The 24,439-nt window shown below is 36.4% G+C and overlaps 1 protein-coding gene across 4 annotated transcripts; it reads left to right on the top strand.

Annotated features, from left to right (window-relative positions):
- Window positions 1-22,598, top strand: CCDC181 (coiled-coil domain containing 181). Of its 4 annotated transcripts, none has more exons than XM_019976969.2 (6): window positions 2-160; window positions 6,756-6,895; window positions 9,661-10,611; window positions 15,139-15,285; window positions 20,714-20,865; window positions 22,240-22,598. In XM_019976969.2, the coding sequence occupies exons 2-6, from the start codon at window positions 6,779-6,781 to the stop codon at window positions 22,400-22,402; spliced, it is 1,530 nt and encodes a 509-aa protein (XP_019832528.1). In that variant the 5' UTR covers window positions 2-160; window positions 6,756-6,778; the 3' UTR covers window positions 22,403-22,598. The 4 variants fall into 4 exon arrangements, with proteins under 4 accessions (XP_019832529.1, XP_019832528.1, XP_019832527.1 ...); XM_019976968.2 differs by having other exon boundaries at window positions 4-160; window positions 20,711-20,865; XM_070768121.1 differs by lacking the exon at window positions 2-160 and adding an exon at window positions 1,247-1,434 and having other exon boundaries at window positions 20,711-20,865.
- The last annotated feature ends 1,841 nt before the right edge of the window (window positions 22,599-24,439 follow it).

Here is a 24,439-nt window from a genome sequence, read left to right as displayed (position 1 = left end):
GGATGAAGGACAGGGAGACGCGCCGTTGCCATGGCAGCCGGGTCCTGGCCGCTGCGGCTCAGGTGCTGGGTTTTCCCCTGCCTCATTGTCAGAGCTTAAAACGAGGAGAGGCGCACGCCCCCGGCCATCTTTGTGACTCCAGCCGCTGCGTCTTACACAGGCAAGAGGGGGTATAGAGGGAGCTAAGGGAAGGATGATGCAGAGATATCTACGGAGGGAGGGAGGGTAAAGGGGTAATATTCTGGGACAGCTGGGAGGAAAGGTGGGTAGAGAAGCGAGTGAGACTTTGTGTTGGCGCCTCATCCTCTGAGTGTGGGGTCCACAGAGCTTGGCTCTGGCCCGGAAGCCTGGCAGTTTCGCCTTGTTTAGCTTTGTTTGAGGGAAGCCCCTTGGAGGGTAGCTTCATTTCTAATTTTTGTCATATTCTTTCGCCTCATCCCTGGGAGAGAAAAAAGTCACTCTTGAAATGTTAGTTTCCATGAAGAGGCTAAGACATTGAGTTAGTTGGTGGTACCTTGGGACCCTGTATAGAAATGAAAATTACCACAGATGTTTGTAAAGTATTACTTATCATCATACTATGTGACAGATTATTATGACTTAAAAAGTATACTCATGGGATCACAGTCTTGGCAGGATGTAGAAGTAAGAATGGGCCATATGGCCTCAAGATGTTATTATGGGTTCGGTTTTGCTTAACTACTTATTTTATATGATAAAGAAGTTCTATTTGACGTTCCTCCCATTTTCTTAGATTTTGAGCTTAAAATAGTGTAAGACAGGAGTCAATAAATTAAAGTATGATTTAGTTTTTGAATCCTGAAAGAAAGTATCAAAATTGTGTGTATTTGTGGACCTAGTTGGGCTTCCCTGGTGGCTCAGACGGTGAAGAATCCGCCTGCAGTTAAGGAGACCCCAGTTTCATCCCTGGGTTGGGAAGATCCCCAGGAGAGGGAGTGGCTACTCATTGCTTTATTCTTGGTTGGAGAATTCTACCAGACAGAGGAGCGTGGAGGGCTACAGTCCATGGCGTGGCCAAGAGTTGGACACCACTGAGCGACTAACACATGGACTTAGACTCACAGTAAAAGATCTGCAGTCACATACCCACATGGGATTTAGCAGACACATAGGAGGAAGGAATTAATTTCTGTCTCTTGCTTAATAGTTAATAGTTCCCTATTAAGAGGGTTGTTTTGGCCTAAAACAGGTATATAGAATTTTGCTGATGATACACATTGAATGCGTGAAACTCATAAGGAATATGTGTTAGTTTGTGTATGAAACTGAATATGATTCAGTTTGTGTGAGATGTATTTTTGTTCCAGAATGTTTACTGTGTACCATATGGCCAGTACCGTGGGGATGAAGATTAAAAGAAGTGAAGGGGACTGATTATCCTGTGACGCATTTGAAAAAGGCTTAAGGGACTTGGTAACGCGAGTTTATGATATATGTTCTTTGTTTACTTGGGAACCAGCCATGGCTTTTTTGAAGTTATAGGGAAGGAATGGCACTTCTTGTTTGATGAACTTCATTTACTTCCCTGAGTCACTTCAACTCTGGTTTTTTTCTTTTGAATTACGGCATAATAGTTTAATTTCATAATAACCTAAAAGTTTAATTTATAATTATTTGATTTTTATTTATTTTGATGATTCTGTGTTTTAGTTTTGAATTTGAGTTTTCACATGGTTGTGAGATACTTTGTAAATAATAATATGTATTTACTAAAGTTTTCAGGCAACCATTTATTTACAGTTGAGACAATGTTTTAATAAAACTAAGGGAAAGCACTGTTGAGTTCGGTAGAATTCTTATCTAACAGTTATGTAACGTAAACATCTTGAAATAATAAATTTCCAGATTTCTGATCAGAAAATGAAGCATATTATCCTAAGGCATTTGTGACTGTGAAAAAGTTTTATTTATGTGTTTTGGGTTACAGTGAGTTTTAGTGTATTCTATCTACATCATTCATGACACCCTTACTTTGAATGGTTAGGTACATAAACACAACAGCTTGCGTGATTTAGCCTGTCTTGTGGCTTGTTGTTTAGTCTCTAAGTTGTGTTTGCAACCCAGTGGACTACAGCCTTCATGCCTCCTCTGTCCATAAGGATTTCCCAGGTGAAAAAACTGAAATGAATTGTCATTTCCTCCTCCAGCAGATCTTCCTAGTCCAAGGATCAAACCCGAGTCTCCTGCATTGGCAGGTGGATTCTTTTATCACTGAGCGACCAGGGAAGCTCAGGCAGTGATAAACTCATTCTGGAATACTGATTTGTTTTCTTCAGATCACTTCAAAATATTAGTGCTCTCAACCTCTGATTTATGAATTATTGAAGCATTACTTTGATTCTTTTAAGAAAGTCTATTTCCTATTTTTTAGCTGAAAATAAATAAATAGAAGGAATTACAGTCCAACTAATACAGTAGAAATAAATTATAATTATGTGGTTGAATAATTAATATTTAGTGTACCTAAAACTAACTTTGTCTTGAGCGTTAAGGGGAAGTAATATTAAGAACTCTGCAGGGTAAAGGTGACATTTAAGTGAAATAGAATTTTAAGTCTTGAATTTAGTTATTCAGACAATGATCATTTATTTTATTTTTGACTTTTAAAAATATTTGTTTTTCATTGATGATTGGTTTACAATATTGGTTTGATTTCTGTCATACATCAGTATGAATTAACTATAGGTGTACATATATCCCCTCCCTCTCAAATCTCCCTCCCACCTCCTGCCCATTCCTACCCCTCTAGGTTATTACAGAGCCCCAGTTTGAGATCATTTATTTTAGACTAAGCATTACCATGGTACTCTACATTTGTTTGAACATTCTCTTGAATTTCATAAGTTGGCAGTTTTTTGCTAATTTGCATGTTATAATAAAGGTTAAAATAAACCTTAAGGATCATCTAGCTCACCTCTTTTTGTAAAGCTTCAGTCTCCCTTTAAAACATGCTATGATCAGCTTCAGAGCTATGTATAAACATTTGATCAACAGAGAATGCAGCTCACTTCAGGACAAGTTTGAAACTGTAAATTATGCCAAAATTTGCTCCTGAGTTTCTAGTCCTTGGTACTGGTCTTAATGTTTGAAATTATGCAAGTCCAACCCTTCTTCACAGAATGACTATTTAAATATTGTAAAGCAGTTGTCATGACTCTTCTTTAGGGGATTTCTCTTCTTTAGGCTGACATTCCTAGGGTTTTCAAGTAGTCCTCAGAATCTGACTTTAAGGCATTTTATTCTCATAACCTGCCTTTGTCCCTTCTCCTTGTCCTTTATCCCCTTTTCCCCTGGTTTACCAACCTCTGAATGTGTTCCAGTTTCTTTTGTTCTCTAAACTGTAGAAAACTGGATACAGAGCTTTATGTTATCTGTTCTTTAGCCAAGTCTCAGTCTTGGAGCCCATTTATGTTTTTGTTCTCATAATTTTTTAAATTGAAGTATATTTTATTGAAGTATTCTTGATTTACAGTGTTGTATTAGTTTCTGGTTACAGCAAGCTGATACACACACACACACACACACACACACACACACATACACAAACACATAAATACACACACACTTATTTATATTCTTTTTCATTCTAGTTTGTCACAGGACATTGAATATAGTTCTTTGTGCTATGCAGTAGGGCCTTCTTGTTTGTCTGTTTTATATATAGCAGTATGTATCTGCTAATCCAAGACTCTTCGTTAATTATCTCCCACCCCCTTTCCCTTTTAGAAACCACATGTTTGTTTTCTGCGTCTATGAGTATGTTTCTGTTTTGTAAATAAGTTCATTTGTGTCATACTTTAGATTACACATATAGGTGATATCATATGGTGTTTCTTTCTCTTTCTGCTTTACTTCACTTAGTAAGATAATCTGTAGATCCATCCATGTTGCTGCAAATGGCTTTATTTCATTCTTAGTTTTTGTGGCTGAGTAGTATTCCACTGTATATATGTACCACATCTTCTCTATCCATTCATCTCTTGATGGATACTGAGGTTACTTCCATGTCTTGGCTATTGTAAAGAGTGCTGCTGTGAACATTGGGGTGCCTGTGTCTTTTTGAATTGTCTCATTCTTTTAACTTATATTGCACATAGTACTGAAAACCCTTATCTCTTCTTTTAGCTAGTGCTGGTACAGCTAGTGGAAAGATGGCCTCCCACATGCTTTCATTATCATTTGATGGAAAAAATAGAAATCTTGCTTTAGTAAAATTGGTACCTGGTTAGGTGGTCTGGTCAAACTTTTTGGAAGAAGTGAAGCTAATGGCCACAAAAAGCTTGTAGATATTTATCAAATCAAACATAATACCTCTCATTTTATATCTTTAAAAATATGCCTAGATTTCACATGTTCTTGACATCTGTACTTTCTACTTCCAGACAAGTTTTTAGGTAACTTAATCTTGGTGTTAGAGCAAGAAAAGGCAGGTATAGAAACAGGGTCCCAGGTGTTAGGGGTCCTGCGAATCATATTTCTACAGTTCTTTGAAATTGGACCTAAAATTCTAAGTGTATTTACAGAGCATTGCTCTTTTTGTTTTTGTTTTAAGTCAGTAGCAGAAAGTATGCAGATTATTGCTGTATATTTCTACCTCTGGCTATTTCATGACAATTAGATATACATAAACAATTTTCCCTCAAGCTTTTTCTTTTTGAAAAGATAATATGACATCAAACTGACCCCTTCTGTCTCCTTTTAGAACCTTTTCCAGGGGCACATTTATGTTCAGGTCATATTGGGAAATTCCATGTACTTTTATGTTTGTTCTTTTTCAGACTGTTCTCTTGTCTGGAGTAGATGATGAACTCTCATATCAATATTCAAAACACATCTCAACTTGCCTTGATATTTCCAATTTTAAACTTAGTTGCTTTTTAATTCTTCCTTCCACAGTCCTTTATACCTTTGTTCCACTTACCTGCATTTTCAATTTATGTTTTGTCTACATTTGGAATGTATGTATTTGACTTACATTTGTCTTCTGTATCAGGGCTCAAGAGCATATTTTATAATTTTTAGAGACATGTTGTAGGTGTTCAACAAATAGGTTTGTTAACATTGTAATGTATATTCACATACATATATAGTATGCTCACACACACAAAGACATGTTATAGGTAAAGATTGACATGCGTCTTTCATTTGAAAAATTATGGGCCAATAATTAGGGCTTGGAACTGACCTCAATTTTCAGATAACTGTATGGTTTGTTTTCTTAAAAATGACTAAAATTTATACACCATTTTCACAAACATTTATTAACTTTCACCTGACATTCTTATTTATTGTCACTGCCTTCCAGATAGTAGTAGGCATTACAGTTTGTTTTTTATATAAAAAAATATTTTATTTAGAATTTGACAGCAGTTTGACTTCTGTGGAAATTAGCTTTTACCATAACTAAGAGTCAATTGTTACATAGTTAAAAAAAACCCTCTCAGATCAGAAATTATAATTACACTGAATAAATTACCAGAAGGATTGAGAAACTGAGGATCACAATTAGTATAATCATTTTAATTTGAATATAAGAAAATGTGTGTGAGTAAGACTAAAAAGCTGATTCATCGGCTCAGACCTGGACAAGGAGTTTTAATGATTGGCAGGGGATGTGGAAAATCCTTCTCTGATACTCAGATAGTCTTCTTATATCTGCCTTATTAAATCTCCTTGTATATTAGGCTGTCAGGAATTGGGGGGAGATGCAATGGTTATTAGGAGTGGTATACCTAGAAAACGAAGATCATGGCATCTGGACCCATCACTTCATGGGAAATAGATGGGAAAACAGTGGAAACAGTGTCAGACTTTATTTTTTTGGGCTCCAAAATCACTGCAGATGGTGACTGCAGCCATGAAATTAAAAGACGCTTACTCCTTGGAAGAAAAGTTATGACCAACCTAGATAGCATATTCAAAAGCAGAGACATTACTTTGCCAACAAAGGTCCGTCTAGTCAAGGCTATGGTTTTTCCTGTGGTCATGTATGGATGTGAGAGTTGGACTGTGAAGAAAGCTGAGTGCCGAAGAATTGATGCTTTTAAACTGTGGTGTTGGAGAAGACTCTTGAGAGTCCCTTGGACTGCAAGGAGATCCAGCCAGTCCATTCTGAAGGAGATCAGCCCTGGGATTTCTTTGGAAGGAATGATGCTAAAGCTGAAACTCCAGTACTTTGGCCACCTCATGCGAAGTGTTGAGTCATTGGAAAAGACTCTGATGCTGGGAGGGATTGGGGGCAGGAGGAGAAGGGGACGACAGAGAATGAGATGGCTGGATGGCATCACTGACTCAATGGACGTGAGTCTGAGTGAACTCCGGGAGTTGGTGATGGACAGGGAGGCCTGGCGTGCTGCGATTCATGGGGTCGCAAAGAGTCGGACAGGACTGAGCGACTGAACTGAACTGAACAAATACCTAGAAGATGTCTGGCCTTTGTAAGTCTCTATTTTAGGATATACTGATATGTTTATTCTGAACATCCCATAATTTGTGTTTCTATGTGTTAATTAGCTTACCTTTAGCATTAATCTTGGAGAAGGAAATGGCAACCCACTGCAGTGTTCTTGCCTGGAGAATCCCAGGGACGGCAGAGCCTGGTGGGCTGCAATCTATGGGGTTGCACAGAGTCAGATACGACTGAAGTGACTTAGAAGAAGAAGCATTAATCTTCATACTCCATACTGCCCCTAAAGTGAACATGACGTAACACCTTATCTCTTTTAATCTTACAGCATTATTCTTTAACAAACAGAAAATGAATGAAAATAAAGATACTGATTCAAAAGACAGTGGAGAATATGAAGATGACTTTGAAAAGGACCTGGAGTGGTTGATTAATGAAAAAGAAAAAAGCGGTGCCAGCATAATGGAGGTACATATAAATTGCCAGCAGCATTCGTAGTAATCATATTAACCAGTGTTTTGTAGTTCTTGAGTTGTTTTCACATGTATTATCTCATTTAAACCTCACAAAATTTCTTTGATATACATAGAACGAGTAGCATTATTCCTATTTTAGACATGAAAAAATTGAAGCATATAGAGTTTAAATGTTGTGTCATAAAGCATAGGGTTAATTAGAGAACAGTGATTAAATTAGCACTTAAAGCTAAAATTATAATTAAAAATAAAATTATAATTTATATAATTCAGTAACACAATTTATTGCATCAGAAGTAAAAAGCAAATACAACTAATGTCTACTTTATGTGAACTTAGGTAAAATCAGGGGATTTACTTTCAATATACATAAAAAATAAAGCAAATCCTCAAAAACATGGTCTTTCAGCTAATATTTGAAACGTTAAGAGTGAATTTTAGGGGAATAACTATACAGAAAAAAATAAAGGGTCAAAGACTGAGACACAGGAATATATGTAGAAAAAAGTGGATCCATTAATCATGATTCTATACTATTTATCAGACATGCAGTAGGGCTATCTAGGAAAATGAATCAGTTTCTGAATTATAGAAGGTTCTGTCTCTTTTTACTTATATACAGTGTGTATGTATATCTATACTATATGAGTGTATATATATATATATATATGCATACGTATTGACACTGAAAAATGAAAGAAAGTAAAAGTGTTATTCGCCCAGTTGTGTCTGCAGCCCGCCAGACTCCTCTGTTCATGGAATTCTCCAGGCAAGGATACTGGAGTGGGTAGCCATTCCCTTCTCCAGGGGATTGTCTTTACCATCTGAGCCACCAGAGAAGCTCCTACTGACACTAATTATATATAATTTTATTAAAATATATAACTATTATACATAATATAATTAGTGTCACTAAATAGGGAAGTAATGAAGAAAAGGACCAAGACTGGGATAAGACAGGTGACTTGAGAGGGATGTTGATCAAAGTATTTACAGCAGGAGCCAGTTTGAAGAGGGTTAAGGAAAAGACTACAAGGAGATGAAGGCTGAAGGTTTTGTTATCACAACTCTCTTGGTTCTATCTTGCTTTCTTATGCAGTGGAGAAGACAGATGAGATAGATAACATTTGGAAAAGGCAACAGAGTAAAAAGTGAAGACTTTTCTAAGATGGCTTTTACATGGTGGTTTTATGCATCTTTAACAGAAAAATAATCAGAATGAGTAGAGGAAGAGATGAAAGAAAAGTGAAAGTCGCTCAGTCGTATCCTCTTCTTTGCGACTCTATGAACTGTAGCCCGCCAGGCTCCTCTGACCATGGAATTCTCCAGGCCAGAATACTGGAGTGGGTAGCCATTCCCTTCTCCAAGGGATCTTCCCAACCCGGGATCAAACCCAGGTCTGTCACACTGCAGGCGATTCTTTACCGTCTGAGCCACCAGGGAAGCCCAGAGGAAGAGATACCAGAGCAATAATGCTGAACCAAGGTCTCATGACTAGCAGGGTATGAGATCCACAGCACAGGGTTAAAGAATTAGAGAAATTATAATGATAATTCATTGCCTTATTGCTTATTCATTGAAAAGTAATGATCACTTGGCCATGGTGTCAGAGGTTGTTCTAGGTGCTGTGGATACAGCAGTGGTTAAAACACAGTGCTCTAATGAATCTTGGTCATTTCAGTGGATTATTAAAATCACTTTTTCCTTTGAGGCTGGTAGGAAAAAATGGATGACAGAGAAACAGGGGTGAGGGTTAGGGGAAGATTTTATTGTAGTGGATTTTAAAAAGAAGTAAAAGCTAAAGGAGAATTTGAAAACAGATACTGTAGAAATGAACCAGAGAATAAAATAAGGCTAAAAAGAACAATTACACTGCAGAGATCTTAGTTTAATTTTAGTTACTTGGTAGTCATTTTAGGAGCCACGTTGATTTGCTTATTGGACTTACAGCAGTGTTGTCCAGGTTAGGAAGAAGAGGCTCTTAGAATTGGTGACTAAGCTAGTAAAAGAGGAAGGGAATTTTAAAGGGCTTGACGACAGCAGGACATAGTAGCCATTACTTAGTAGATGTGGAATAGGGTTTTGTGAAAATACTGGTTCATGGTTCATGTGGGATTAAATTTTTTTAAAAAAGTAAGACCAAGTTATATAATGGTGTTTAACATAGATTACTGGAGCCTCTGAAGATAATTGAGGAAGGAAAATCTGATCCAGAGGTAAAAAGTGACTTGGAATTTGGGTATAGATCATGCAGAAAATAGCAGCAGTAATAATTTGAAAAGATCATAGGAAACTCCAAATGATGACTTGACCAAAGGCTGTGACCTTGTAATGGTCCTGGGGAGAAAGATATCTTTTTGAAAAAGTACAAATATTACAAGGAGAAAACATTTAAAAGTATATTCTTCTGAAAATGTAAAAGGAGGAACATTTTATAGAGGGAGGGATAATAATATTGTATTGTTTGTAGTTACATTTTTATACATTGGTATGGAATCTTTAAAAAAAGTAATGACTCTAGTACTTAGCAACGTCAAATTCAGATTTAAATTTTTCCCCAATTTTTTTGCTTTTTTCCTTGGGGAAGTAAAATATGAATTAGAAAACTATGAGTGATAATATGAGCAGGAAGCATGTAACTTTTCCCATTCATAAAATAAATTATGAGTATGAACATCCATTTTGGATTGTCTACATATGAATGGACAAAGAGTCTCAATTTTTACTGAAAATGAATCTCATCTCTCTTTTTTCTAGATGGCTTGTGGGAATGAAGAGAATATTAACCAAGACTTAAAAGAGAATGAAACAGAAATAGAACACACCAAGCAGCTTTCTGATCCTGATAAATCTTTGAAGGATGAGGTTTCGCTGAGAAGAAATGACTTTATTTCTGTACCAAGTATTCAACCTTTGGACCCCATATCAGATTCAGATAGTGAAAACTCTTTGCAAGAATCCAAACTAGAAAGCCATCAAGACCTGGAGGAGGAAGAGGATGAGGAATTAAGGAGATATATTATGGAGAAAATTATACAAGCCAACAGACTTCTACAAAATCAAGAACCAGTGAATGATAAAAGGGAACGCAAACTTAAATTCAAGGACAAATTAGTTGATTTAGAAGTTCCTCCTCTGGAAGACAGTGATACTTACAAAAATTATTTTGCAAATGAAAGTAATGTGTCTGGAAAACTGTCACAGTTATGTATTTCCAATGAATTTAGACAAGAAAATGTGATCCTGTCACTTACTGATGGAAATTGTGAAGAAAACAAGGATAGGAAAATCCTAATGGAGAGAGATGGAAAGTTTGAACTTGTGAATTTACAAGACATTAAGAGTCAGGGGGTTTTGCCTCCCATTAATAATGCTAATAGTACAGAAGGTGAACCTCAGCAGTTGTCACCCAGATCTCCCAATTCGTCTGTCAGTGGAGTCAAGAAAGAAGAGCCAGTAGCCAAAGTACATGCTCTTGCTCCCTCATCAACAGAAGAGCCACTGACTTACATCCCTCAGCCACCACCCAACCCCAAGACTTACCCAAGCTCTGCTGTCAACTCAGATCGAAGTAAGGGGAACGGAAAATCTAACCAGAGGACCCAGTCTGCAGATGTGTCTCCAGCGACCTCAACATTCTGTCTCTCTCCTCGACAGAAAGAACTGAAAAAACGACTAGAACAAAAGAGAGAAAAGCTGAAGAAAGAGGTGAGAGCACAAGTGGGCATTATATTGAAAGTAGAATATGTTTCTATGTTTTATAAATTCAGTAAGAATTGACATGGTTCTTCAAATGTTTGGATACATGCACTTGCTTGTTTTTTCCTGTTTTTAAATTAAATGGTTAAGTGTTAACAATCTGTATTTACGGAACAAGCACCCTGATTACCCTGGTCCTTTCTTGTGAAGATCACAAAAGCATAGTAATAAGTGACTTGTGTTAGAGCTAGAGGAGATCTCAGCGATGGTTTCATCTGATCCTTTCCTTTTAAAGGTGAGGCTCAGAGAAGTTAAGTGACTCCTGAAAATAATCTCGATATGCTGTGCTGTGCTTCATCACTCAGTTGTGTTTGACTCTTTGTGACCCCCTGGGCTGTAGGCCGCCAGGCTCCTCTGTCCATGGGGATTCTCCAGGCAAGAATACTGGTGTGGGTTGCCATGCCCTCCTCCAGGGCATCTTCCCAACCCAGGAATCAAACCCAGGTCTCCCACATTGCAGGTGGATTCTTTACCATCGGAGCCACCAGGGAAGCCTATGAATACTGGAGTGGGTAGCCTGTCCCTTCTCTAGGGGATTTTCCCAACCCCCAAACTAGGGTTTCCTGCATTGCAGGTGGATTCTTTACCAGCTGAGCTATCTGGAAAGCCCAATTTTGATATGAGATAGGAGAAAATCAGATGTCAGATGGACAAAATGAAGGCACAAATTTGTTGGGGTTTAGAAGGCAACAAAGGAATTAGATTATAATTCTCTGGTGTGTGTGTATGTGTGTGTGTGTATATTTCATGCATCTTCCAGGACTACTGGATGGAAGAAATTTTCACATATTGAGGTACGGGGAATCCTGGCTTATACATGATTTGTCTTGAACGTTGTGCACTGCCTGGGAAGCCTCTTATGCTGACTAGGACAGCCTGCTATTTGAACAGCCCCTCTGCTTTCACCATTGGGGGAAAAAAAAAAAAAACAATACTTAGCAGATTGTTTAGAATGCCTCCTTGAAGATAGGATAAATGCTCCCCACCTTCCCATGACACTCATGCTGGTTCTCCTTTGAAGATGAGGGCCCCTTCCCAGACACCAAGGCCATACTGAATTACTGTGTACATGTTAATCTGTCTCTTTTGAAACCTTGAAGGAATGTACCCCTGTCATATTTGATATTTCATGTTCTTTGTTCTGAAAAGATAAAAAACTGTGGTTCAGGCATCCAGAATGGAGCTGGGTGGCCATTGTGGATATGGTTTCAGATGTGTTCCTGTATCACCGAGAACCTGAATTTTCTGAACTGCGTCAAACTCAAGTGTATCACCAGACCTCTTCAAAATACCATCTGCCAGCTTCAACCTGATGGTCTCAAGGTCTCCCCTTGTAGTTATTTAACCATTTCAGATACCAGCCAATCCTTGCTTAAGAAGCACCATTATTTTTTGCTAGCTTCAATCCTAATCCTGACAAACAACTCTGTGATTTGCACTTTTTGCCTATATATATGCCTCCCCTATTTTGTAATGCCGTGGAACACAATCCAGATGCTTCTTGAATTTGTGTCTCCTGGGCAATAGTCCTCAGTGTGGCTGGAATAAAACTCTTTTCTGTTCCTCTTACAGATTGTTATCAACACTACATTTTCTTGATTTCAGGGATTTTCGTTTTAAGAATAGAGCCTAATAACCTAACTGAAATGTCTCCAAGATGCCCTACAGAATCCAAAATTATTATTTTGAGGGGGGGTTGCTCCTAAAGAGAATAAAAGTGTTTTATAATTGAAACTTCTAAGTACTAAAATGGGAATTTTCTCTGAACTACATAAATCAGTGCCCTGATTCTCTGTTTTACTGAATACCAGATAGCATTAAGCTGAACCACATAAAATGTCTACCTGAAAATACCTAACGGCAAAAGAATCACAGTTAATAGAACATAAGAAGAAACCTTAAAGATTATTTCATAGGTGAAAAACTAGTCCAGAAAATTTAAATAACTTTACCAAAGTCCCATGACGTGTTTGTAGCAAAGTAGAAATCCCAGTTTTCCTGTCATGTTGAGAAGTTGCTGCTGCTGCTAAGTCGCTTCAGTCGTGTCCGACTCTGTGCGACCCCATAGACGGCAGCCCACCAGGATACCCCGTCCCTGGGATTCTCCAGGCAAGAACACTGGAGTGGGTTGCCATTTCCTTCTCCGATGCATGAAAGTGAAAAGTGAAAGTGAAGTCGCTCAGTCGTGTCCGACTCTCAGTGACCCCCATGGACTGCAGCCCACCAGGCTCCTCCATCCATGGGATTTTCCAGGCAAGAGTACTGGAGTGGGGTGCCATTGCCTTCTCCATTGAGAAGTTGAGAAGTGGTATATTTTCCACTTATGTAGGAAATGATCAATGGAAATTTCTGGCATTTAAATCAGGAACTCAAATTAGCAGAAAAAGATTAAGAAATGAAGTTACTAAGAACATGTTGTAACCTATAGCACACTTTTAGGCAGGAAATCTGAAAGGGTGCATACTAAGTAAAATTTAGCTTAGTTGGCTACTGAAATCTGAACTCTTATTAGACTCAGCTTCCTTGGTTCAGGTATATAATAGGTACATAAAAGGATCTGTTAACTCAGAACTGCATGGTAATATAAAAGAATTTGTTGAGAATAACTGAACTACTTGTTTGCTGCATACACACATACATATTTACATGTGTGCTTCTGTATATATTTCTGTAGAAGTTATATATGTGGTTTTATATAATGTCAGTGTCTTTTTCACTAATGAACTAATGGTAATCTTTAATGGGTATGACTAATGGATAGTTCGTTTTTCTTTTGATCCTCTTTTTATGGGTGTCACACACTTTTTTGGGATATACTTTCTCATGTCAGGATCCTCATAACTAAATTTCACTTTGGTTATGTACTAGCTCAATTAAGTGCTAAGACTTTAAAATATTTTCAGCTGGTTTCAGGAGAAGGCTTTCCTTTTTGATGCCCTGCAAAATATTTCCTAGGGGCAAATAGGGCTGCTCTACTCCATCTCTCTACACTAAGTGCATCATCTCACTGTTCTCTTTGGCAGCTGCAGTGTCTGTGCTTTGGCTAATATCATCTGTTTAATCCAGATGTCCTGTCTGGAAAAATAATTGTCCTACAATTATTCATGCAAGGCATCCCAAATCCTTTGGTAAAAGGGAGCTAAAATAAATATAAAATGTAATACTTAGTAAATTCACATATTATGTAAGCTCCATTATAAGGGCTTAGAAAATGGTATACAAGTTTTTAAAGACATTTTATGCTATTAATTGTATAGAATTTTTCCTTCTACATTTTGTTCGATCAAAAAGGGCTTGGTATACTGTCAAAACACATGGAAAGAACTCTGAATTCATTATTTGAAAACAGTTTAAGCATGGATTCTATCATTCAGTTTATTTCCATGCTAAAATTTTAGAATTGAAAGAGACTTATGAGCTTGTTAATACAACTTCATATTATAGATGAGAATACTGAGTTAAAGGGTTTGCCTGAATTAACATAGTATGATGGCAGTATGATTGTTACTCAGATCTCTTAACTTCTGCCATGGTGATATTTCCACTAAGACTTGCTGCATTGCTCCCAGTTACTGTTTTATAGCTCTTCATAATTGGTTTAAGTAAATACCTCCCTTAAAGTTTAAGTAACTCTCTTTTATAACATCACTTTAATAATTCAGTTAAAGAAATTCATTTTGTTCTTATAGTTAACTGTTTAAATATTTTTATGATAGCAAAAATGTTACTTTATGGATATACACTAGTTGAAAATGTTTTTAAACATTATGATAAAAAATCTCCAACACATATGAAGGTACAGTTAACCCTTATGTCTCCATTACCCAGATTCAAGAGTCATTGAGATTTTGGCTTATTTGCTTCATCTCTTCCTTTTTTGGCGGAAGTTTTTTTCAAAGCAAGTCCTAGACAACCAATCATTGCTCACTTGTACACTTCAGAGATGATTGTATACTTCAAAAAGAAAATGATAATAGCACTGGTTTCGTAATCACAATGTCATGTGTCACAATTAACAAATTTAACAATAGTCTAAAAATGTTTAAGGCATTTATAGTGCTTCTGTAGACACCATATTCATGCTTGTAGAGTGAGAGAGAGAGAGAGAGAGAGAGAGTGTGTGTGTGTGTGTGTGTGTGTGTTTGGGACAGTCTTTTGCATAGCTGTGGTTTTTGAGGAGTTAAATACCAAGAATAAACTAGGAAGCAAAGGAGAGATCCAAGAAATTCTTGAACAGCATGTTGCATAGTGTAGATTTATGTAATTATAGACTTTACCTCTGCAATTTATCTGAAGTCTTCCTTTTTCTCCCCTAAGAAAATTGGAGGCCCTGTTTTCTTTAGGGAGGCCCAATTTACAGATGGAAATTTTTAGAGGGAATTCTAGTGTTAGACATCAAAATATCTCTCTCTACTTTGATAACATATATAATTTTATTAATTTTTCATTAGTGTGTTTGGATATTCTTTCCCCCAGGAAGATCAAAAGAAAATAGAAGAAGAAAAAGAAAAGAAAAAAGAAAACGACATGGTATTTAAAGCATGGTTGCAAAAGAAGAGAGAGCAGGTCCTAGAAATGAGGAGAATTCAGCGAGCAAAGCAGATTGAAGACATGAACAGTAGAGTAAGTAGTCCTTCTTCATGAAGAATAAGTTCATACATATATGAAAGCTGGATTTATTTACAGAAGGGAGTCTGACTATCAGACTAAAAGCCTAAAGAATAAGTAGAAAAAATGGTCCAAGAACTACCCTTGCAAAAGATGCAACATGCAGATAACTTTATTACATAATTAAATTCTAAGAAGCCTTGTAAAAATGAAATGATTCTTATTTTATTCAAACAGTTAAAGCACAGAAAAAAGGAAAGCTACCAATTAATTTTTTTCAAGATATGTAACTTTGATATTTAAATAGGACAATGTACACAAAATCTCTACAGATTGGTCTCACTTAAGAGTAGATGTATAGGAATCTTATGTGAAAACTAACGAAGCCATCATATTATTTAATTTTTTAAAAAATTTGAAATATACAAAAACCCCATAAGAAAGTAAAAAAAAAATCATCTATATCCCTACTATTTAAAAAATGTATATAAACTAAAGGAGAAGGCAATGGCACCCCACTCCAGTACTCTTGCCTGGAAAATCCTATGGACGGAGGAGCCTGGTAGGCTGCAGTCCATGGGGTCGCTGAGGGTCGGACACGACTGAGCGGCTTCATTTTCACTTTTCCCTTTCATGCATTGGAGAAGGAAATGGCAACCCATTCCAGTGTTCTTGCCTGGAGAATCCCACGAAGAGTGGAGCCTGGTGGGCTGCCGTCTATGGGGTCGCATAGAGTCAGACACGACTGAAGTGACTTAGTAGTATATAAACTAAAAATTGACAATTCAATCCTAACCCCTTCCAGGCTCATCTCCTAGTGGTAACTGCTTTTAACAGTGTGCTGCAAATCCTTATAGCTTTTATTTTTATTTACATGTTTATCTGCTAAAAATGTATTACGTGGTTGGGTTTTTTCACTTATTCATCAAGGATGTATTTTTAGATCATTGCATTTAGATCTCTTTTCAAATAGCTCCATGATATTCTACTTTCAGATGTAACTTATTAAACCATTCCTCACTTGTAGATATTTAGATTGATTCTAATATTTCTCTATTAATTAACAGGGCTGTTGTGAACACGTAAATTCTATAGGAGAACATCAATATTCTATAAGAGGGTTTCTCGGAAATTTATGACTTATTGGATGTCCAGAATGAAAGTTGTGGTTAAATATGCAAAGTTAGCCTCCTAAAAGTTTGTATTAATTTTTAGTCCCTCCAGCAGTATGTAAGAGTGAATGTTTAATATATCCTGTCTAACACTGTATGTAGTTTATTTTCTTATTTTTTTCAAATTATTAATATATATGAGTGTATATGAGGATGTGTTTTCTGTGAATTTCCTATTTGTAGTCTTTTCTTTTTTATTAGTTTTATTTTTCTTGTGCTTAGTTTCTCAGTCATGTCCGACTCTTTGCGACCTCGTGGACTCTAGCCCATCAGGCTCCTCTGTCCATGGGGATTCTCCAGGAAAAAAAACTGGAGTGGGTTGCCATGCCCTCCTCCAGGGGATCTTCCCGACCCAGGGATGGAATCCAGGTCCTCCTGCATTGCAGGTGGATTCTTTACCAACTGAGCCACCAGGGAAGCCCAAGAATACTGGAGTGGATAGCCTATCCCTTCTCCAGGGGTCTTTCTGACCCAGTATTTGAACCAGGGTCTCTTGGATTGCCCGCAGTACAGATTTTAATCCTTGTCTATTATGTCTGTAAATATGTTTTCCTTGACTAACAAAATGATGTACTTTTACATTATTTATTATGCTATTTATAGAAATTTAGCTTTTATAATCTTGGGATGGACAGTATCTTTTCAGGTAGTAAACCTGAAACCATGAACTAAAAGAGAAAATATTGAGAAATTTGACTCAAACTGTATAGTAAAATAATAGCATGCTATAACCAAATACAGTTTATTTTAGGAAGGAAATTATGGACCAATAATAACAAATCTATTAATATATTTAGTACAAAATAGGTAAATAAAAAGAATTTGTCTACATTAAAAGATATAGAAAAAGTATATACTCATTTACTAGCATTTATTTTTAATTTTTTCTAGTAAAATGTGGATTACAGGATAAATACTATCTTAGGAAATACTATAGGTATACCCATTAAAGTCAGAGACAGACAGGTAAGCCTCCCTTCTATAATAAATAATTTTATTCTGGTAGTTCTATCCAGTATATTAAGAGAAAAGGAAATGAGGTAGTTTTTACGTGTAGCAATTCAGTTTTCCCAATTCCATTTATTGAAGAGACTGTTCCTTCCTCATTGTTATTGTTGGTTTCTTTGTTGAAAATAATTGACAGTATATGCATGGGTTGATTTCTGTGCTCTCTATTCTCTTCCATTGATCTGTGTCTATTCTCATGCCAGTACTATTAATATACTATTTGATTGCTTCAGCTTTATAATATAGATAAAAATCAGGAAGTGAGATGCTTCCAGCTTTGTTGTTCTTTCTCAGGATTACATTGGAGGTTTGGATCTTATACAGATTTTAGGAGTTTTTTTCAATTTTGTGAAAAATTCCATTGGAACTTTTATGTAATGAGTTTTAAATTGCATGGACAATTTTTAGATAGTATGGACATTTTAACAGTATTAATTTTTCTAGTCCATGGTCATGGAGTATCTTTCCATTCATTTGTATCTTCAGTTTCTTTCATCAATGTCTTTTTGCTTTCAGCATATAGTCTTTCACCTCCTTGGTTAAATTTATTCCTAGGTACCTATTTCATTCTTTTTTCATGCTATTTTACAAGGCCTTGCTAATTCTCTTTCAGATAGTTTGTTTTTAGTGTATTGAAACACAGTTGATTTTTATATATTGATTTTGTATCCTGCAGCTTTACTGAATGGTTTATTCTTTTTTTTTTTTTGTGGGGAGGGGTGAAGTCTCTAGGGTTTTTGTATATAATAATAATATGTAATGTGCAAATAGAGCAATTTCACTTCTTTCTTTCTAATTCAAATGCCTTTTATTTCTTTTTCTTGTCTGATTGCTCCAGCTGGATCTTCAAGTATGTGTTGAATAAAAGTAGTGAGAATGGGGATTCTTGTCTTGCCCCTGATAGTATGATGTTAGCTGTGGACTTGTGATATATAGTCTTCATTATATTGAGGTATATTCTCTCTATACCCAATTTTTGAGAGTTTTTATCATGAAAATATATATTTTGTCAAATGCTTTTTATGCATCTATTTAGATCATCATATGATTTTTATCTTTCACTTCGTTAATGTGTATAACACTGATTTGTAGATTTGAACCATCCTAGCATCTCTGTTGGAGAAGGCAGTGGCAGCCCACTCCAGTACTCTTGCCTGGAAAATCCCACGAATGGAGGAGCCTGGTAGGCTGCAGTCCATGGGCTAAGAGTTGGACACGACTGAGCGACTTCACTTTCACTTTTCACTTTCATGCATTGGAGAAGGAAATGGCCACCCAATCCAGTGTTCAGGCTCCCGTCTCTAGGGTTGCACAGAGTCGGACACGACTGACGCAACTTAGCAGCAGCAGCAGCAGCAGCAGCATCTCTGTAAAATCCCACTTGATCATTGATGTATGATCTTTTTTAATATACTGCTGAATTAGCTTTTCTGATAGTTTGTTGAGTATTTTTACATTTAAAGAATTCATCAAGCATATCAGCCTCTAATTTTGTTTTCTTGTATCGTCTTTGTCTGGCTTTGGTATCACAGTAATCCAGGCCTCTTAAAATGGATTGGAAGTGTCCTCTCCTGTTTATTGGAAGAGTTTGAGAATGATCGGTATTAATTCTTCTTTAGATTTTCTGGAGGCCATCTAGTCTTGGACTTTTGTTTTGGGGGAGATTTTTGATTATTGATTCAGTTTCATTACTAGTAATCAACCTGTTCACATTTTCAGTTCTTCCTGATTCAGCCTTGGTAGATACTATGTTCCTAGGAGTTTATTCCTTTCTCCTCACATCTCCCATTATTACTGTCTTTCCTTACCATACTTTTCTTTTGAACCTGACATAACAGTCAATCAATCCTATATTTCATCTTATCTTGAACAACACTGCCCAATACAATTTTCTGTGATGATGGTAACACTGTATCTACACTGTCCAGTAAAGTGGCCACTAGCCATAATTTGATTGTTAAGTACTTAAAATGTAGCTAATGTGACCGAGATACTGAATCTCTAATTTTATTTAAGTAGTTACTTGTGACTAGTGGCTACTGTATCATACAGTGCAGGTATAGAATGTATGAGAAAGGGAGCCTTGTTTCCCCACCCCTCCCCCACCTTTGATGCATCCTAGTAGCTCTGTATAGGTAGATACTGTATGTAGTACATGCTCTGTAAATATCTCTTGAATGAATACCCATCAGTGAGTGATACCCATCAATCCTGTCTGACCCTGCATTCCTAACTCTTTTAATCTATAGTTGCAGATTGAACACTTTTTAGTAATTTCCAGATACTCTCAAACTTTCAGGTGTTCAGCAATGGTCTTGTAGGTCCATAGGAGCTCTTCACAAAGTTCTGCATTATACACCAAAGATTCTAGGTTATATAAATTATATAAATTAGACAGGAGCATACTTGGCAGTATAGGCTACAGATAAAGGAAAATGCAAGGTGTAGGAGCTCTCTATCACAGAACTCAGATGTAGCAAAAGGATTAAATGAATGCATCTTTTCCTTTTGTATTCTAGCCAGGCATCCATATAATGAGTCATGCTTTTTCCAAGGCTGAAGAGCTGCAAAATCTTTCCCTTTGCTCTCTTTACTCTCCCAAATAAGAGCTCTTTCAGCTTTTGAAAACTCCTTGAGGATAGTATCCATCATAAAGTTTGAAGAACCATACAATAAACTATTCCCACTAGCCCATTCTTATGACAAAATCCTCATGGCAATTATCCTTATGAAAAAATTCTTATGGTTGAAAATCCTCATTGCCATGCTCCATAGTAATAATTGCATTTTTGGAGATGGGCTTGGCAGATGCTGTTAAAAATGAAAGAAGAATTTAAAAGAAAGGTTGAATAACACAAATGTTGGGTCATTGGTTTTCAATTCCATTGGAGCTTCCATGGAGCTTACTTCAGTAATTGATACCAATACCTCACTCATACTGACTTTATATGCTTGTGTCGGTGTGCAAAATTATTTTATTTGTCAAAGGGCTCAGTTTTGAAAAGTTTGCCAATCACTGCATCTTGACATTCTCCATTTATTGATTACCTCAGTAAGACTTTTGAAAGAAGCCAGAGGGCAGTGAGTGTTGATTCAGAGGTCATATATTTGGTTTGGATGCTAAGAGTGCAAGTAATGAGACTGGTATTATTATGAACAGCTGGTGAATAGGACATGTATTCTTACAGGGTCCTATTGGCAGGGCCTTAAAAAGTAGTTTTCATTTCTTTAAATTAAGCAAAACTTACTTTTGCGAACAGCAGGAAAACAGAGATCCACAGCAAGCTTTTCGATTATGGCTTAAAAAAAAGCATGAAGAACAATTGAAAGAAAGAAAGACAGAAGAACTGCGAAAGCAAGAGGAGTGCTTAGTCTTCCTTAAAGGAACAGAAGGCCGTGACAGGGCCTTTAAACAGTAAGTCAAAGGAAGGGCGTTTCCCCTCCTCCTCATGGGCAATTTAGAAAATTATATAGTCAAGAAAACTTAAAAAAAAATTAATCCCTTACATTATATACCTATAGTTTTAAAGCCACAGTTTTAAATTTAACTCCATACTTTGCATAATATCTATACCATTCTTTCAAGATATGTTTTAATACTAAAACTATTTCTTAATGGCACCAGTGTGATAACTTTTGATAGCCTCCCATTGATTGATTTGTTCATTGCTTGGAGAAGTGGGCCAAAGATTGGTTACAGCTTCTCCTACTTAGTCCTCAGAAAACTGAATAAAGAGTTGCACTTAACCAGTAAGTATTTTTTCTGTAAAGAGGAGGAAGATCTGTACAGACCAGATGAAAAGGGGATTTAGACACCTGTTTTGGTAATTGAAGGCAAACCCAGTCTCCTTTCAGTTGCCTGGGTAAGAGTGTAATACCTGGCTTATTCTGAGGAAACAGATCTGGCTTCATAAGTTTGCCAGCAAGACTTGGTAAAGGGAGTGGAAATTTAGTCCACTGTTTGAAGTTCATTTCTTTCTTTTCTGCTATCTTCCTCTTTCTTAGTTTCTTTGCCTCTTTCTTTCCTTTCCCTTCCCAGTTGACCCCTAAGGGACTGCATTTAATTTGCTCAAACTACTATCCAATTCAGGACCACCGAACATTGGATGAGAGGTTTCTTAAGTCTCTTTTATGCTAGTGCAATCATATAGTTGTTTGGATTTATTTCTGAAAACATATACACACATGCACACACCACATATGCACTTTCATACCAGAGATGTAATATATATAGTTATTTTTAATGTTATTTAACCTAAGCAAGCTTTATAGACTTAAATTTGTTAGAATGTTGATATTTTTCTTCTAAGGCTTATTTTTCTATTTTAAGGAGGAATTATTTTATTCACTGAAAAGCAGGAATTCTATGATTTCTCTACCAAGAATAGCAAGGCAGCATTTCTGCATACTGCTAAATAAATTATATGGAACCAGTCAAATACTTAGTTGTTTAGAAAATCATATTTTAAAAAAGATTTAAAAATCATTTTACATATGACCTATGTATTCCACATGTAAAATAGTTTCTAAATCACTTTAAAAAGTTTTTTAGTTGGCAGTTTCATTATAAGACAAACTTAATTCAAATATTTGATTGTAAATGTTACCATGCTTTCCTAGTGTGAGCCTTTGGTATAAGAATGAAAATTTTCAGTTAATACTAATTTGTGTTGAGCAGAGCATTTCAGTATAAAGAAGTCCAATTTCCTATAATTGTCTATAGTAATAAATGTAAAGAGTGAAGATATATTCAGGCTGATACCAGATCTGATTATGTCTCTCTCTACAGATGGCTAAGAAGAAAACAGATAGAAAAATTAGCAGAGCAACAAGCTGTCAAAGAAAGAGCTAGACAGCTCCGACTAGAAGCAAAGCGGTCTAAACAGTTACAGTGCCACCTATATAATATGTCAGAAGCCAAATCTTTCCGTTTTACTGATCATTACAACTGAAGGTATTTATTTATTAAATCTTCATTTGGAAGCTGCTGTCCTCAAAATTTTGGATATCATTTCTTATGGCCTGTGTGCTTTGGTTATACTCTAAATTATGGAAGTGCTACTTATCTTTTGGTGGTGTTGATGGTGAATTTGTCTTATTTCCTTTAATAGAAGAGCAAAATAAATTTCTTATCTTGCAGCATTGTAATGTGTTATACCATCTTAGTCCATGTAAAAAATTGAACAAATGAACTCTACATTCCTTTACTTCTAAGTTATTTTAACATTTCTAGCTGAAACAAACACAAAAAAGGGACAGGTACCTATTCTTAGTTCCTATTATCATTTAAAAAAAAATTGCAGTAGAACATTTCATAAGGCAGGAGAAGTGACCTCTTAAACAAATCTGGATCAAGGCCTGATACACAGTCCTAATTATGTCAATTTTGAATAGCTGTAGCAAGCTAAGCAATAGGTTAGGCATACTTCCACATGTTCTTTAAAAAAAAAAAAAAATATATATATATATATATATATAACTATTTTGGGTATGTTATACAAAATCATACAGCTCTTATTGAGAGTTCATAATGTGCCTGGTATTGTTGTAAATGCTTTACATAAATAATTTGATCTTATAACAACTCTATTAGTCATTCTTGTTTTGCATATGAAGAAACTATAGAGTTGAGCAGTTTGCTCACAGATTCTGAGATTTGTATGGTTGCAGAATTCTTTCTTTCAGTGTTACTATAAAGCTTACATACCTTGGTAGACATTTGTAATTCCACGTGTGGGGAAACAGTATCTTTGATGTGTGTAAGAGCACTTGAGGAGTGGAGGACAAAGGCAAACATACAAGTGTGATGGAGAGTGGAGAATTGCTGTAGGAGTTCTTTAAAAGCTTCAGAAGACAGGGTTCTTAACAACTGGATATTTGTACCTTAATCACTTGACCCTAAATTAGAGAACAGAATTATTCAATCCTTTCTCTGCTTATTACAGCACTTTGAGTGTATACCAGGCAGTTTAACTTTTCATTATAACTAGTCTTGTGTTGTTTAAAGTTTATTTTTAATGATAAGAACCAATTTGACATTTAAGTATTCCACAATAGTTTTACAAAATGGGCTGCTGAAATTTTCATAAGGATTGCAGTGAATCTGTCATTTGCTTTAGGTAGCATTGCCATCTTCATGAGACTGTGTGTGTGTGTTAGTTGCTTAGTCATGTCCGACTCTTTGCAGCCCCATAGACTGTGGCCCACCAGGCCCCTCTGTCCATGGGATTCTCCAGGCAAGAACACTGGAGTGGGTTGCCACTCCCTTCTCCAAAAGAAACTATGGAAAGAAAGAAAATGAAGTTGCTCAGTCATGTCTGACTCTTTGCGACCCCATGGACTGTAGCCTACCAGGCTCCTCCATCCATGGAATTTTCTAGGAAAGAGTACTGGAGTGGGTTGCCATTTCCTTCTCCATCATGAGACTGTCTTCTAACCCATAAACACAGCATGTCTTTTCATTTAGTGCAGCAATGTTTTATAGTTTTCAGTGTATAAGTCTTTCACTTGCTGTATTAAATTTATTCATAGATATTTATTTTTTGGATTCTATTGCAAATGGAATTGTTTTCTTAATTTTCTTTATGTGTTCTATACTTGAAACACAAACAGATTTGTGATTATTGATGTTGTACCCTGAAACATGGCTGAATTTATTAGTACTAAATTTTTGGTGAAAATTTTTTGAATTTTCTCTGTATAGGATAGATGGTGGTGGTGGTGTTTAGTTGCTAAGTCATGTCTGATTCTTGTGACCGCATGGATGGTAGCCCACTAGGCTCCTCTGTCCATGGAATTTCCCAGGCAAGAATACTGGAGTGTGTAGCCATTTACTTCTCCAGGGGATCTTCCTGACCCAAGGATCGAACCCACATCTCTTGGATTGCACGCAGATTCTTTATGGCTGAGCCACCAGGGATGCCCATGTAGGCTAGGTATCATCTGCAAATAGAGATAGTTTTAATTTTTCCATTCCAAATGGGATGCCT

This window comes from Bos indicus, chromosome 16 (genome assembly GCF_029378745.1).
Source record: "Bos indicus isolate NIAB-ARS_2022 breed Sahiwal x Tharparkar chromosome 16, NIAB-ARS_B.indTharparkar_mat_pri_1.0, whole genome shotgun sequence".
NCBI classification, from domain to species: Eukaryota; Metazoa; Chordata; class Mammalia; order Artiodactyla; family Bovidae; genus Bos; species Bos indicus.
Note: the sequence above shows the minus strand (reverse complement) of the source record. Positions and strands in the feature narration are given on the sequence as shown.